Here is a 16385-nt window from a genome sequence, read left to right on the forward strand (position 1 = left end):
GAAAATACATCGTGTCCCAAAAAAAGACACTATTTTATTGTCCTTCTTTCTCTGTCATCAATTTCCTGTCCAGGTGGCTTTGACTTCCTGCGGGAGTGCCAGGCATCGCCGGCCGTAGACTCAGGCTTGAGCTCATCCTCCACCTCGTCAAGCCTCAGTCTGGGAGGCAGTAGCAGTGGGGGGGGGCTGCCTCAGATCTCCCCAGACCTGGAGGAGCTGGAGGAGTCCTCCACCGAGTCAATCGAGAAGACCAACAAACTTATAGAGTTCCTCACCACAAGGTAGCAGGTCTTCAGAGGCATACGACGGTCCATCCTAGTACACATCTTGTTGCATCCAGGGGTGCATTAGGGGCATGGATGCCCTGGCAGGTTCGGGGGGGGCAACATTTTACAAGGGCCCTTGAACTATGTAAAATTGAATGTGGGGATTTGCCACCCATTCCATATATCACAGGATTGTCCTGTATTGCAAAATAAAATGCTGTGTCATATTTTGCCTCCCACTTGGCAAATCGATGGCCAGGGGTGGGGGGTATCCCATATTTAATATGCAGTTCTACAAACGAGGAGAGAAAAAATGAATATTGCTTAACAAGTGTCGGCTAGGCAACAAAAAACCAATAATGATATAAAAATAAAAAGTCTGAGAAAGTGTCCTCAGGGACCACACTGTCCTACCACCATGCATTTGGCATGACCCAAAGTAGTTCTTCTGGGGACTGTCTCCATCATCGTCCTCTCTCCTGTAGGACGTTTGGGCCACTTTGGTGCCACGAGGACATCTCGCCCCGCAACCCCAACTCCAAGAGTGCAGAGCAGCTGTCCAACTTCCTGCGTCATTTGGTTTCAGTCTTCAAGGAGTCCAAGTCAGGTGACCCTGCCAGCCCTCCTTCTGACGGGCGCGTCCTGCCGTTTGTGGTTTCGCGTTCGGGGCCCCTGGAGGCCCCGTCTCCCAGTGTCCTGTCCTGAAGCTGCCCTCCTCGCCCCTCCCTACCCAGACTTCCACCTGGAGCAGCAGCTGAGCGACGTGACCCTGCAGACGGCCCTGTGCAGCTCCTCGCGCCACTACGCCGGCCGCTCCTTCCAGATGTTCCGGGCGCTGCGGCAGCCGCTTTCGGCCCGCGGCATGTCGGACCTGCTGTCCCGCCTGGTGGAGGTGGTCGGGGAACATGGGGACGAGGTGCAGGTAAGACCTCCCAGATCAGCTTCGGTGTGGGTGCCAGTCAGACATGTGCCTCACTATTCTGTACGTCTGTGTGCTCCAGGGCTACGTGATGGAGATCCTCCTCACTCTGGAGGCTGTGGTAGACAACTTGGCGGAGTGTCTCAAGAACAATGAGCTGTTGATGATTTTGACCAGGTGCGGCGCCCCTTCTCTTTGTGTCTGTGTCACTGCAGCTGGTGTCTCTTCAAGTAACGTGCTATTTTCTGGACCAAAGTACCAAATTAAGAATGAAAAGTTTAGATATTTTGCTATGGGCCAGCACAACAATTAGCACTGTTGCCTCACACCTCTGGGACCAGGGTTTGAGTCTCCGCCATGGCTGCATGAGTTTGCATGTTCCCCCCATGTTGTTGTGGGGTTTCTTTTTGGTCCTGGGTTATGTCCTGTCTTGTGCCTGCAGCTTCTGGGATAGGCTCCAAACCCTCGTGACCCTGTAACCTGACAGATACTTCAAGGTTGTTTTCCTGCTTTGACCCTCCAGACTCATCCAAGTTTCTTTATTAGTTTTGTACCCAGAGCTTGCGCTGAGTAGGGTAAGGGGAGACAGAATAAGACTTGCCACTGAGTGGTGTGTGTGTGTGTGTGTGTGTGCAGGTCATCCTCTCCTGAGTTCCAGGCGTGTGGGAAGCTGAACTCCAACCGAAAGAGCACAGGCCAGCTGAATTTGCTGCAGGGTGGGGGGAGTACGGCAGAGCGCAGTCGCCACCAACGCAGCTACTCAGTGCCCAAGAAGTTCGGGGAGAGCGGGGAGCAGTCTGGCTCGGATCCGCCCCGCAGTGCCACTCTGGACCGCATTCAGGCCTGCACCCAGCTCGGCGTGGGCGGCGTGCCGGGGGGGTCTCCCCGCAGCTCGTCCTGCTCCTCCTCCAGGGACGAGGCGTCCGCTCTCAGCAGGGACCCCAGCCACGCCAGTCACCCCGGCAACCTGCTGGCCACCGCCTTCTGGGTGGCGGTGTCGCTGATGGAGTCCGACTTTGAGTTCGAGTACCAGATGGCCCTGCGGCTGGTGCACAAACTTCTGGCTCGTGTGCCCCTGGACCGTCCTGAGAACCGGGACCGGTTGGAGAAGCTGCAAGCTCAACTGCGTTGGAGCGGATTCCCCGGCCTCCAACAGCTTCTGGTCAAGGGCTTCACCTCGTCCGCCACGGCCGATGTCACACTGCAGCTCTTCTGCCAGCTCACGCCCGTGTCCCGTGTCCCAGTGGTGGACACCTCCCAAGCCATTGGTAGGTCCTCCACACTGCCTCACGGTGCTATTTCCCATAATAAATGTGCTTAATTTGGGGGCGGAGCCACAGAGGCAGTGAAAGCTGATTGGCTCCCAGAGTGTCCCCTCCCCTGTCAAAGGATATTCAAGCCATATTATTGGCTAATTATAAGGTTGGCCACTCTATATTGACTACGCCCCCCCCATCTTAAAAAAATTGTTGTTGGCTTGATATTAGAGTAGAAGAACTTTTTTATGTTAACATCTATGTATGAGAATAATCTACTGATTATTGCAACGTGATTTGCTAAGGAATTTATAACTATGGGGTCAGGCAATCGCTATTTCTTTAATCGCATAAAGGAAATAAGGAATTAAAATGTTGTGACGAGCTCGTCTGCACCCCCTTGTGGCAGGTTTCCCACTTAACATCCTGTGCCTGCTTCCGCACCTGATCCAACACTTTGATAGCCCCACCCAGTTCTGCAGGGAGAGTGCAGAGAGGATCGCTCAGGTCAGTCAGACAGTTTCGAACCTTACTGACAGCCGTCATGTTGAGGTACACTTACGTCGTGTCAAATGCTCCTCAGGTGTGTCTGGAGGAGAAGAATACCAAGCTGTCACACCTGGCACATGTGATGACGCTGTATAAGAAGCACTCATACACTCGAGACCCCTTCTCCTGGGTCAGCGTGGTGTGCCGATACCTGCACGAAGCCTTTCCGGACATTACTCTCAACATGGTCACCTACATGGCAGAGGTGAGGCGTGGTCACCTTCATCCTCATCTGTCCATTGAAAAAGTCATCAACTTGTTTGGCCACATACAGCCCACAAACCCTACTGTGAAAAATCCCTCTACTGAGAGCTGATATTTTGGCAGCTGTTGGAGAAAGGACTTCCCAGCATGCAACAGCCGCTACTGCAGATCATATACAGCCTGCTGAGTCACATGGACCTCACTGGAATTCAATTCAAGCTGTTTAACGTCGAGGTGCTGAAAACCATTGAGAAGTTTGTGCAGGTGAGTCACTTGTGCTTCAGCCAGTTTCTGTGTGTGATTCCCTTTAAAATTCTCTCAGATCTTCTCAGGTGACAACACCCTTTACGTAACATTGTTTACCAAACATTTTTTGTCTCTGAAGTTAATTATGTGTTTCAGATAAATGTGGTTTTAAAGCAGTATCTCAAACACTGCATGCGATTATCAGTGAGCCCTTTTGTAAAAATGTGGGATTACCTAAAATATCTCTGTGATTTAGGTCTTAAAACCACAAAAGGAATCAGGAAGACAGTCCTTAGCAAAGACTGATAATTTCCTGTGAAAATCCCCTGAAGTAGCGGTTGACAAGGGAATTCACCCAAATAACTTTGCTCGCAATGTGTCAGCATTACGCAATATACGGAATCATTTGACATTTGAGTTACAGACATTCTTGGTTTTCAACACTTATATTCTTGCTTCATTAATCTGCAAACAGCACCTGAATAAAAACAAAACTTATGTGTGTGGTTGTATATAAAGTATATAAAGTGTATACAAAGTGACAGTGGTTTCTTACTTGATAGCCTGGGTTACTTTGTTAATACAGAATATTAACCAGTGGTGTGTGTCTGTGCGTGTTCTGTGTGTATGCCTGTGCCCTAGACTGTGCACTGGAAGGAGGCCCTCAATATCTTGAAGCTGGTGGTGTCTCGGTCTGCTAGCCTGGCCCTGCCGTCCTATCCCCATGGTGATTCGGCACGCCTGGACGTCGGGAGGATGTGGAACGGTTCCCCCAAAGGCCTACCAGGGAAGACGCTGGACTTCCATTTCGACATCTCTGAGGTAGGACTCAGAAGAGCACTCGGGGCGGAAGGTGTCATTCGTCGTCGTCGCTCGGTCAGTCTAATAACAAAGCGATTCTTTGGAACCAAGGTGCTTATCGCTCGCCCACAGCCGTGACGAACAAAAACCCGCAGATCCACAAATTTCAGGTGTTTCAAGAAACCAAAACAGGATCTGCTACACAAGGCGACAGAGTCCACAATTTCTGCTTGGTTGCTGCCCTTTTCCTGAGGGCTTGCAGTGCCTTCCAACGTTCCGTGTTCAGTAGACTTCCAGTGGAAAATGAGCCCTCCGTGACGTAAAAAAGAATCATACTGAATGGACACTCTGTGTTAGTAGAAGTTAAAGGGTCCTGGAAAATGTCCCAGCATTCAGTGGAGGACTGAGAAAGCTAATTAACAGGTACTGCGTTGGCTCCAGGGAATGACGTGAGCCGTGCCCCTTTAATTTGAGCCTGGAGAGGCCGTCTCTCGAGACTTCAGCAGACCTCCTGCTGTATTGACCGAATCCCGTATTTTTGGAAGGAACTAAATGTCATGCGGTTTTCCAGCAAAACAGAGCGGGCTTTCTGTTAATGGACTGCAGGTGGATCCAGTTATGGAAGGCAGAGATCTATTATTAGGTTCTGAGCAGATCCAGAAGGGAATTGAGCAATTGGCTTGTTTCTCAAGACAAAATTCTTTTTTACTTTTAAATTAACATGCCTGTTTCATGTTTGTGTTTCTTGATGAACCCTAATAACCCCCCCCCCCCCCCCCCCCCTTGCAGACGCCAGTGATTGGCAGGAGGTTCGATGAGCTGCAAGGCTCAGCAGGGCGGGATGGAAAGGCCCGGGCCATTGCAGTGACCCGAAGCACCTCATCCACGTCCTCGGGATCCAACTCCAACAGCGTGCTGGTGCCGGTCAGCTGGAAGCGGCCACAGTCGTCGCAGGTGACATACATGTCCAGTGTGGTGATGGCAGAGAATCTCAGACTTTTATTCCATTATAAGAAAAATACAGTGTTACTCTATTTTCTCAGTGACATTGACTAATTCAAGTTGTACACAGGAAGACCAGTTAAGTCAGTCACCTTTGGTCAGTCTCCTTTCATGCTGTCTGCTGAAGCGAGTGAGGTTCTTCTGATGCCTGCACTGCAAATGACTCAGACACAGTAAAGCACTCAGAGGAGTATCTAACTGCTGTGTTCTCTTTTTCTCTGCTCAGAAGAGGACCCGGGAGAAGCTGGTGAACGTTCTCTCTCTGTGCGGACAGGAAGTGGGACTCAGCAAAAATCCATCGGTAGGGGAATACCTTGCTTTTCTTCTGCCTGATAAAACTGATCTTAATATAATGTGATGTTGAGGGCAAATCAAAAAGCATCTGCACAAACAATGTAAAATGTTTTCATTATGGCTGTATTGACGACAGCGCCCCACTGCCGCTGTCACTGCACAGGTGATCTTCTCGTCCTGTGGGGACCTGGATATGATGGAGCACCAGCCCAGCCAGGTGTCCTCAGAGGAAGGGGGGCGGGACCAGGACAACATGGATGACACCACCTCCGAGCAGCAGTTCCGCGTCTTCCGGGACTTCGACTTCTTGGACGTGGAACTGGAGGACGGAGAGGTGGGCTGCCAGGGAGAGTAATGCAAAGCCTGATTGGCCGCCTCCGTTGATTGAAAGCCAATAAGGAACCCTTGAGGATCCCTGCCATTGTAGCATGTCAGAAGGTCATGCTTTATATGGAAACAATGATAAGTAGATGAAGGAGACCGTCTTGGATTTGATAGTTTAATGTCAGATAAAAAAAAAGGTAGCAATTGTACTTCAGAGAACAAGAGGTGGAAACACTGCGCAAGACAGACCAAAAACAAGCATCAAGGTGTTCCATGAACGTAGCGTGTCAGCAAGGCAGTGGGCATTGTGATGAAACCAGTGACTGCTATGGAGAGCAGCGTTAGCATGTTAATTAGGACTGCCTTACAAACAGCTTTCTGAGTCCCCTTTCTAAATATAAGCTGAAATTTGTTCTTTAAATCCCCGGGTCAGTGACTATATATAGAAAGGATTTAAGCTTTGATGGTCATTTTGACCCATTTATGTTAGTGGAGCGCGAGCTAGCTGTACTGGCGGCTTTTTAGTGTTGTTGGGGGCTTATTACTGCTGCAGAGCAAATGTCACCACAGAAGAAAAGTAAGGCTAGATAGACAGAAGCTATCCTTGCGGATTAGAGGAGTGTTCTGTAGTTACTTGTTCATTCCACTTGTCTCTTCTGGATAAGGTAACTTTCCCTAAACCGTGCATGTGTGTGTACAGTATTTCTTTGTATAGATAGTAATAACAGCAATATATACCTAGTTGGCCCTCAGTGACACTGTTTAACGCAGCTTCTTTCTCTGTTTCTGTTTTGTGCCAACATAGGAGCTCCAGGTGAGTTTTCTGCTGTAGGAGCAATGTTAAGTGCAAAATTGAACAACAGTGACATCTAGTGGCACAAGCTCATACGCGCGGCCTTCCTGTGCATGACAGTGCATTTGTGTTTTTTTTCTTTTTGGCCTAATAAGGATTGAGTGTCCAGTCAGCCGGTTGGAACATTGATTACTTGCGATCACAGTAAACAATTGCTGAGAATTTGTGTAGGCGAATCATTAGGTCCCTGCTTCCTGAGCTCTCAGAAGGCATATTAGGGTAAAAAGGCCAGCTGAGTGGACTCTGGACAGAGCTCAGTTCTATTACAAGTCAGCAGAGTAGGCAGAAATGGGCTGAGTGGTCTTACCTTAGAGTGTGTCAGCAGAATTTAGCACGACTGCAGAAATTTCACTGATGATGTAGGGCTCTCCAAACAGATAAGCACCTTTTAACCAAAAGCTGGGGGTTTGTACCAGGGCAACCACATGTAGGCAGCCAAATATGGACAGCCATACATAGGTGACCACATACAGGCGGCTATATACCGACAACCACACATAGGCAGCCAAATATGGACAGCCACACAAAGGCAACCACATACAGGCAGCTATATACCGACAACCAATCAAGTGGGTCATCTAAAGCATGCCCAGAATGCCCAATGTGAAACGTTTCTGTGACCTTCCCAACTTGCCTTTTGTTTATTCAGGATGTGTGATGTGTCTTTGTGTCCTGTGGGTTTCTGGGGCTCATGGGAGTTTTACTTACACAAAAATGTTCTGAGGGCAGAAGGAAAAATGACAGATTCAGAGAGATAGGCAATCAGATTGTACAGCAGGTGGGTCTAAGCAACTAGAGGAAGAGGAACCAAGACATCTGATTGGCTGGTCCCTCTAGTTGCTTGGACCCAGTTTCTCTACAGTCTCTTTGAACCAATCATTTTGCCCTCAGAAGATTTCATTTTTGTGTTAATAAAACTCCCATGAACGTTTCTGGGCCAGATACTCAGTCTAAGGGCTACCAGCGGATGGATTCTGGATTTATTTCTTGTATAATTCATGTGCATTTTGCCTGTTTGTGATTCTTCTGTATCCATTACACACCTATCTGTTCTTGCATGACAGCATGAGAGATGGTTTATCCTGGTGTTTCTGCTGCATGCTGAGCCTCCCACACCTCCCTACCCCCATCCCTTAGCTCCACCTAGTGATGGTCAAAATGATGCTTCATGAACCATTTGCTGTATTTTTTGACCCGACTAGCACCATCTAGAAGGCTAAGAAAATAGAGCAAATGGTTCAGGAAGCACAATTTTGACCATCAGTACATGACACTCCTGCTTCTGGGCATGATTTAAAGCCTTTTTTTTTTAAAACAGAGAGCGCCATCTAGTGGGCTCAGAAAATACAGCAAATGGTTCAGGAAGCATCATTTTATCATTTTAATTTAGTAATCTCTAGTTCCACCCATCCGAGGACATGCCCAGTTACATTAGAGACCCATTCCTTGTTGCTGAGTCTATATGTGAAAGCTAGTTTCTTTCACCAGCACCTCTCCTACCACCTCCCCAGTGCATTACTCTGGTTAGTGGAGGCAGATGCACCTCCATTCCATCCTTGCTATATCTCCAATGAAATTGTTTCATTTGATCCAGATTTGTCTCCCCTGTACACAGGGTTGGGTGTTGATGCCAAGTGTCTTTGACAGGGCGAAAGCATGGACAACTTCAACTGGGGTGTGCGGAGGCGCTCGCTGGATGGTGGGGACCTGCAGGACCTGCTGGAGGAGGGCCAGACAGAGGGGGGGCCCCCTGGGCTGGGGGAGACCACACGTGAGGACTCAGATGAGTCCTCGGAAGAAGAGTCGCTCTCTACCAGCCAAATCTTGTCACGATCTCAGCTCGTAAGTTCATTTGTCTATGTGTCTGTAAGTGTGTCTGTTTCATATATGTCAGTGTCTGTCTGGGTGAAAAGACAGCAGATAGACAGTGCAACTGTCTCAGTCTGTTGCTAAGAGTGCTCCTCTGTTTGGGTAAGACAACCTGCAGAAGGTGGGAGTCATTTTCCAGTAAGGGTGACCCATGTCTTTTGCAGGAGATGAACCTTTCTCCCTCTGAGGAGACCACCAACACAGACTCCCTCTCCCCGTCTCTGGACACCACCTCAGCCGAACCGCTGTCTCTCAACACCGGGACCCCAAGCATCGAGGTGTCCCTGGTGGAGGACTCTGGGCCACAGGTTAGTACTGGGCCGGTGTAGGAGGGGGGCATATGGATAAAGGAAGACTTGCTAAAACCTGTGGGTGGGAATGATGACAGTTAATGGGAGCTGGATCAATGATGTGTCAAGATGGAGTTTTATCAACTGCTTTAAAAATGCATTCAGATTCCAGAGTTTAATGTTTCCGGCAATGCGCGGGGGAGCTGAATGTGTGACGTGGGTTTGAGCAGATGCTTTGGACTGCCGGCATTCCCATTCTCTGGAATGTTGAAAAAGGAAAAATAAAAGGAAAATGGAAAAGGTAGGATGTGGCTCAGTGGGTTAGGAGGCTGAGCTCGTGATCGAAAGGATATCAGTTTGAATCCCAGGGCTGACAAAAGGATTTTACCATTAAGTCTTTGAGCAAGTTCCTTAGCCCCCAGTGTATGAATTTGGCAATGCAGCAATCATAGATTTTTAAGTCCCAATGAGAAAGTGCCATCAGTTAGGACTTGAGGGATTGAACGACGTAAAGCTGTCTGCTTCTGCTCCCCACAGGCCGAGGTGTCGGCGGATGACGAGGACAGCAATGCCCACGACGACGACCTGTCGCTGTCCGTCAGCGAGCCGCCGCCGGGCTTCGATGGCAGCGACAGCTTTGCCTTGGACGTGGAGCAGGGCCGCAACCACGGAGAGCTGGAACTGGATGCCAGGTGCAAGCCCAGAGCCAAGCCCCTGACTGACTGTTAATTTATTGACCGACAATGATGTGGCAAGTGCCCATAAATCAATGTAAATGGGTGATTAAACAGCCACATGGTGGCACTATAGCTGGATTGAATCACTGTCACTCCACACATGTTCTTTGAGCTGCTTAAAGCAACAGGGACTTCGCCGTTGTTTTCAGTGGTGTGGGAGAGGGTTTAATATTGAGGGGTACTCGTCCCCCCCCCCCCACGTCCCCCTGGTTCTCACGTCCCTGGTTATTTCACCGCATTTGAGTGTGAGGATGAAGTGTAGCAGTATGGCGTAGCAGTGGCGTTCTTGTGGCATCGAGCGGTCCCACGATCTATCCATCTTTCCTGAAGCTGCAGCCTGGCGCAAGCTGGTGACGAGTTCCCGCGGCCTTCACCGCCGCCCTCGCCGTTCTTCTCCGCCATCCTGGCCGCCTTCCAGCCAGCAGCCTGTGACGACGTCGAGGAAGCCTGGCGCTGCCACATCAGCCGGCTGGTGTCTGACTCGGACGGCTCCTGCGCCGTCTACACCTTCCATGTGTTCTCCTCGCTTTTCCAGGTAACGTCGCCGTGGCGTCTCCCCTCTGAAGCTCAGGTGATGTGTTCTCAGTGTTTTTTTTTCAGGCTCTGATTGAGACAGAGTTATGTGATGCAACCTGATGTATCTAGAACAGTGTTTCTCGACCCAGTCCAGAGTCCTGAGTAACCCCCAGAAGGTCCACATTTTTGATAACTCCCAGCTCCCAGAAGGACCAGTTTCAGAAACACTGGTCTAGGACTCCTATGTCATTCTGGGTCATTTACAAATTCACATATACTAGACACACATTTTTCCAGCATGTATAATTTTCAGCATATAAGAACGTATTTTATCACATGTATAATTTAACTGGTGTATTCTACCTCTGAGTATGCATGTGGGGGTTCCCCTTAAAATGACTTGTCTTACAAGAATCAGTGCCACGCCTCTCCTCCCCGACCAGCAGAGCCAGTAGAACTAGCAGGCAACTCTTGTGCAATATGATAATACTTGTGTCCACATGCGTGCATTCATGTTTTTGATGTATTTAGTTTACGGTGGCAGTTATTTTGCACAGGGGGTGTGATTAGAAATCCTTCTGTTATACTCAATTAATGGGTACGAAACCCCAGAAAAAAACTGTACTGTACAACTTCAGCAATGTGCCCCGCTTTTGGGGAGTACATTCTAATGAAGGCTTCCTGTAGATGATCCTGTCATTTCTTAAAGCAAGGTCATCACTAATGACCGACCCCATTGGTACCCCCTAAGTATGTTATCACAATGGAGACATGTCCTCATGCAGAACATCCAGAACAAATTCTGCTCTTTGACCCGCGATGCTGCTGGTTACCTTGGAGACAGTCTTCGGGGCATCGGGTCCAAGTTCATGAGCTCCTCCCACATGTTAACCTCATGCTCCGAGTGCCCCGCCCTGTTCGTCGACGCCGACACTGTGAGTGACCCTTAAAGTATCATTGTGTGTGTGTGATGCTTCGGGGACCCCCTGATCCACCAAGTGTCCCCTTCGTGTAGATAATCTCTTATGGATTGCTGGAGAAGATGAAGTTCAGCGTGCTGGAGCTGCAGGAGTATCTAGACACCTACAACAACAGGGAGGAGGCAGCCATCTCAGTAAGTGCTGAGTCATCATTGGTATCCCACAGAAACGGCCTCACCATCCTTCCCATTGCCACGTCAGACGGTGAAGCATTACGCAGAAGTACTGTTTTCTGTTTCATTGTGCTCACTTACCTGAACCACCTAAACAGACCTGAAATATGTTGAACTAAAGCAAAAAGCATGCCCTGCTTAATGCGGTTACAAATAAACCAACATTAAACAGCAGGCAAGATGATAGTTTCTTTAAACACTAGCTTGGTTTTATTCGCTTTGCATGCGAAGGGAGTCATACCTACCATTTCTCAGAGTGGCTCACATCCATTCCAAGTGGTACAGGTTCAATATGATTGTAGTGACACATGACACATCCATATATTTTACTTTGATTGGTCAACAATGATCTCATCCACATTCAATAGCTTTTTTTTTTCCTTTTGGCAACTAAAGTTCATATGCAAACGGCGCTGAAGCTATTTCAGTCATGTCCACGCGTCGCTTCAGATCACTTCTTGACTCTTTACTCCGCCAGTTACAGTATTTTGCACTGCTTCCCAGTTCTTCTAATAACCGGATGTTTTGCATCACATCTTGTCTCACATCCAGCACCTTCTCTTTAGGTTAATCTTCCTCTTCGGTTGGACCCCTTTTCTTCTCCTTTCCACACTACATTTAGCAAACTGGGCAGACTATACACCCACTCCAACAGTATCGGCAATTTCCAGTATACTTCCATAACCACCCATATACACCTTCACCAGTTAATATCTCCCAATGTTAGTAAATCAATCAGCCTTCTGATATGTGTTTTTTTAACTGTTTTGCTAGTTTATTAATGAATAACTAAGTTATATCACTTTCCTACATCCCTGCAATTTATTCCTCCACATTACAAGCGATATTTTTAGCTCCAGACCCCTACAGCAGGTGTTCAGTGCATTATTTCTCATTTTTCGTGATATGATGGCCAGCCTGCTTATGGAGGACCCAAGATATTGCAAGTTTAAGCTGAATGAAAACTCCACTGTATGTAGTTTATATAGCTGGTAAAAGTGGATGAAGTGTGAGATTTTAGGCTGTTTTTCATTATTTGAATTAATTGTCAACTAAAGCAGTGTCTCTCGACCTGGTCCTTGGGGACCCACGGATGAGCTCATGGGAGTTTTACTTGCACAAAAATGGTTCAGAGAGATAACCAATCAGATTGTAGAGAGGGTGGATCCAAGCAACTAGAGGAGGAGGGACCAACCAATCAGATGTCTTGGTCCACCTCTTCTACTTGCTAGTTCCATTTTTTGTTCTGCCCTCAGAACATTTTTGTGCATGTAAAACTCCAACGAACCCTTGATAATCCATGACCAGTTTCAGAAACACTGTACTAAAGGAACTTAAGTAAAAGGACTTACAAAGAATTTGTTCTTTGTGTTCTACATTAGTGGCTGCAAAACTGCAAGGCCAGTTTTCCTCAAGGTCCCGGTGACGGTGTGATCACTTCCCAGCCAGGGGACTCCATGGAGAAGGTAGGGCAGCCCCCAGAGTTTGGGCCTGCTCTTTCATATGTGCATCTTTGCTTGCAGCACCCCCTGGTGGGCTGGGGGAGAAATGGTGTGGGATCCGAATGCTAGAGAAATGCAGACACAGATTCTAACCTGGGATAATTAGTTGAATGGCAACTAACAGCAGTTCAGTTCTGCATGGATAAACTGTGGACTCACTGAAGCTTTTTCTGTCTGTCCAAAAACAAAGCTGTTTCACAGACACCAAAAAATGAGCAGATCTTTATGGCCTTTCAGGGTGTGTGGAAGGTATATTTTGACAGTGCTTGTGTTGTAAAATTACGTCATTTGATTCAGATTCCATTTCGATTAATCTTTTACATCCCTCCCAGTCAGTCACTCTTTGGTAGCTCTGTGAGTGAATTTTTTTTATATTTTCCCTTCCCATGCCTCTGAATTTTGGCATCTCATAACATATTGACTTGACATCACTGTAACATTGTCAGAGCATTGCTGCGATGCTGTCACAGCACCGCAGGGGCAATGTGGCTGTCTGAGCTGTCACTTAATGTGACCTTTGAACTCTGATGGGAACAAGCCACACCACCTTCCTGAAAATAAAAAGATTAGGGGAGGAATCAGACTTCATAGTGTGTTTTGTGTGAAATCTTCTGATTACAAACCTGAAGATTTCTACTAATTGGAGTCTCAAGTAACACAAAAGTTGACAGATAGCTATGCTTAGTTTTTTTTATTTATGTTTTAGGTTTTATATTTAAATTTTACAACATCACTAAAGAGACCAGTAAATTATTGGATCCACTTATGATGTTTTCTATTTCTTCCCCTAATCTCAGGCTAGGAAAAAAACAGATTTGGAGCTCAAGCGTTTTCCAACTTTCATTTTCAGCTATTTGATTAAAATTCTTCAAATTACAGAGTTCTGAGTTCTATGGCTTCAGACCTCTGTGGGTGAAGAGGCTTACCCAATGAGAAGGCGAGTTTCCCAGCAGTGTCTTTAAGCAGGAAGAGCACTGACTGCTTTCCTAATTTGCTTGCAGAGGGGGCAAGGTTTGCATGAACAGAGCCCGCCCTTTTCCTCCCAGTCCGTCCAATCGCTCACAGGCGGCCATGTCTTATTTTCCCCCCTCGCATGTCTGTGTAAAACTATGCCATTCTTTTTTTATTTACTGCCACAGCTGGAACTGTACTTTTCTGAAAGGGACCTCTGAGCGGCGCATGCCTTTCACTGACTCTCTGTTCTCTTCCTACCTCTCTTACCCTGTCACACGCTTTCCGTGTAGCAAATGGAATCTCTCGCCGTAAGTTCAAAATGCGACATTTCGTCCTGCCGTGATTCTTGCGTGGAAACTTGCCCTACGTGGTGTCTTCGGTCGCATGCGGAGGCCCCTCCCCTGGGTCCTTGTCTTCGGTCGCATGCGGAGGCCCCTCCCCTGGGTCCTTGTCTTCGGTCGCATGCGGAGGCCCCTCCCCTGGGTCCTTGTCTTCGGTCGCATGCGGAGGCCCCTCCCCTGGGTCCTTGTGCTGGTCTCCATGGTGTCTGTATTGTTTCTGCACACTGTGGGTACAGGGGCGCGTGCTTAGAGAGTGGTGGCTTCTGCGGGCACCTGCCAGGGCGGGCAGAGTGATTAAGCACGAAAACGAGCAGCTTCCTTCCTGTCACCAGCCAGCTGATTGTGTACCAGTAGAATATTATTGCCAGTCTGGGACCTTATCGCTGGTCTGGGAACAGGCAGTTCAATATAACCCTACAGCAGAGCGTATGTTACTGCTTAAACTTAAACAGATCTTTACTGAGGATACTCTTAGTATCCTAACTCAGGCCTAGGGCCCGATTAACACAAGGGGGCCCAGACAAAGTCATTAAAATAGATATCATATACCTGGTCGGTTCTGCCTAGGGTCCCGAAGTTACCTGTATTACAGAGGAAGTGAAATGAGCATCAGTTTTCTTAGTAGAAGGGCTTCCAAAGTAAACCTTGGCCTAGGGCCCCAGAAAAGGTGGATGCAGCCCTGGCTACCCTAGTTAACTGTTGTGATAAACTATGCTGTGTACAGTAAGCAGGGACCAGTGGCACCGTAATGGGGGGGGGTGGGGGGGGTTCGGATGATTCGAAGGGCCCATGACTAAAATTTTCAAACATATTTGGATTGGTCTGGGTTGGGGGCCCAAAATGACACACTTTCATGGGGCCCAAAATCTCTAGCAGTTGCATTCCAGGAGCTGCTGCTTTCCATTGTCCCTCAGCTCCATGTTTGGAGAGTGAGTGACGATTCCCGCTGATGCTCTGGGGGTCACACTCAGTGTGTACTGAGTGCGGGAAGGGGGGTCAAGCTATCGTAACGTCGCATGTCTGTATGTCCTCTGCCCAGCAACTGGAGCTGTGTCAGAGGCTCTACAAGCTCCACTTTCAGCTGCTGCTGCTCTTCCAGTCCTACTGTAAGCTGGTTGGTCAAGTGCACACCATCAGCACCGTGCCAGAGGTGAGGCCCCAATCACACGCGACTTGCTGCTCCTTTTACTACTTCCACATTTTAGGTAAAAAGAAGCTTAGGTTTGTGCTCTGAGTCGCCATTCGAGTTATTATTGCCATGTGTGTCTGGTGGAACGGAGTGAGATTCCTACGCAACAGTCGTAGGGGAGGGGATGGGTGCATGGGGGGGGGCACAACAGCACAAAGAGTGCAAAATTGCAAAGCAATAAAAGAGAAGACTGCAAGAAAAAAGCAGCGCAATGCAGGAAGTGGTAAAATAAGTAAAGGCTGATGCACAAAAAAATTTGTGTATTGTAAGTTTTTAAATGCACAGATAGAGAGGCGAAGAAAAGTACATGTATATATTCAGCCATTATTAGTAATAAGTGGATGTAAAATTATTTAATAATTTAGCTATATGTACCTCCTGGTATTCTGCTGCATTATGGGTAAAACCCGACTTATGTACTGTTTACTGATTATTAAAGCCAGACTTGTGTACCATCTTGTGTGGCCAGGTTAACCAGGACTGTTAAGTATGGACTACAAGTGCATGACATTAGTAAATCACTTTGGTTGTTTAACCACTGACCGCAGGTCCTGGTCCTCAGCCAGAAGTTCTGTTGTTGTCTCAGCAATCTGTAGCAATTTCTTTGCTTTTATAGTTTCCATCAAGTAACGTTACTACTTTTACGTTTGCTAATGTGATTTTCCTGGTCAGTGCTACATGAACTGATATGGAAAATTAATCAAAGTCAAAAGGGAAGGATGTGAGTACTGATAAAGTGTGGAAGTGGAACTGGCAATAGTGCACAATGCATAGGAGAGGCAATAGATGCAGGGCACTGGTTACTTAGCAACCTGATGGACACACCGCCCCCCCCCCCTCCCCATAGCTGCTAAACATGTCGCGGGAGCTGAGCGAGCTGAGGACTGCCCTTAGGGCAGCAGCAGCGTGCTTGGAGGCGCAGGGCCCTGGGTGTCCCTCCGCAGCGCCCACATTCCCGTCCTCCGAGGCGGCCGTGCAGGCCGTGCTGGAATGTCTGCGGAGCCACCAGCTGGCCAGCGCCATCCGGTACATCCGCGAGTGCAGGTGAGCGTCCGCCAGTCGGCTCCTGCAGTGATTGGTGTTTTCCCACTTCCTGTCTGTATCGGTGGGTGGCCTTCCA

At 48.1% G+C, this 16385-nt stretch overlaps 1 protein-coding gene across 11 annotated transcripts in view; it reads left to right on the forward strand.

Annotated features, from left to right (window-relative positions):
* Window positions 1-16385, forward strand: part of fryb (furry homolog b (Drosophila)) — a 71603-nt gene that overhangs the window by 53975 nt on the left and 1243 nt on the right. For 3 of the 11 annotated variants that reach the window (XM_072702171.1, XM_072702164.1, XM_072702170.1), the window contains exons 40-61: window positions 74-281; window positions 752-873; window positions 1001-1188; window positions 1268-1362; window positions 1822-2453; window positions 2851-2948; window positions 3025-3195; window positions 3318-3458; window positions 4083-4262; window positions 5031-5195; window positions 5470-5544; window positions 5674-5871; window positions 8362-8556; window positions 8748-8891; window positions 9411-9565; window positions 9941-10145; window positions 10912-11061; window positions 11142-11240; window positions 12662-12745; window positions 14026-14043; window positions 15116-15226; window positions 16113-16309. In XM_072702171.1, the coding sequence (XP_072558272.1) occupies window positions 74-281; window positions 752-873; window positions 1001-1188; window positions 1268-1362; window positions 1822-2453; window positions 2851-2948; window positions 3025-3195; window positions 3318-3458; window positions 4083-4262; window positions 5031-5195; window positions 5470-5544; window positions 5674-5871; window positions 8362-8556; window positions 8748-8891; window positions 9411-9565; window positions 9941-10145; window positions 10912-11061; window positions 11142-11240; window positions 12662-12745; window positions 14026-14043; window positions 15116-15226; window positions 16113-16309 (3631 nt within the window). Of the gene's footprint in view, window positions 1-73; window positions 282-751; window positions 874-1000; window positions 1189-1267; window positions 1363-1821; window positions 2454-2850; window positions 2949-3024; window positions 3196-3317; window positions 3459-4082; window positions 4263-5030; window positions 5196-5469; window positions 5545-5673; window positions 5872-6666; window positions 8329-8361; window positions 8557-8747; window positions 8892-9410; window positions 9566-9940; window positions 10146-10911; window positions 11062-11141; window positions 11241-12661; window positions 12746-14025; window positions 14044-15115; window positions 15227-16112; window positions 16310-16385 lie in introns of those variants that run through there. The other 8 variants (XM_072702165.1, XM_072702173.1, XM_072702166.1 and 5 more) reach the window with 8 other exon arrangements.

The sequence above is a fragment of the Paramormyrops kingsleyae genome, chromosome 18 (assembly GCF_048594095.1).
Source record: "Paramormyrops kingsleyae isolate MSU_618 chromosome 18, PKINGS_0.4, whole genome shotgun sequence".
NCBI lineage: Eukaryota > Metazoa > Chordata > Actinopteri > Osteoglossiformes > Mormyridae > Paramormyrops > Paramormyrops kingsleyae.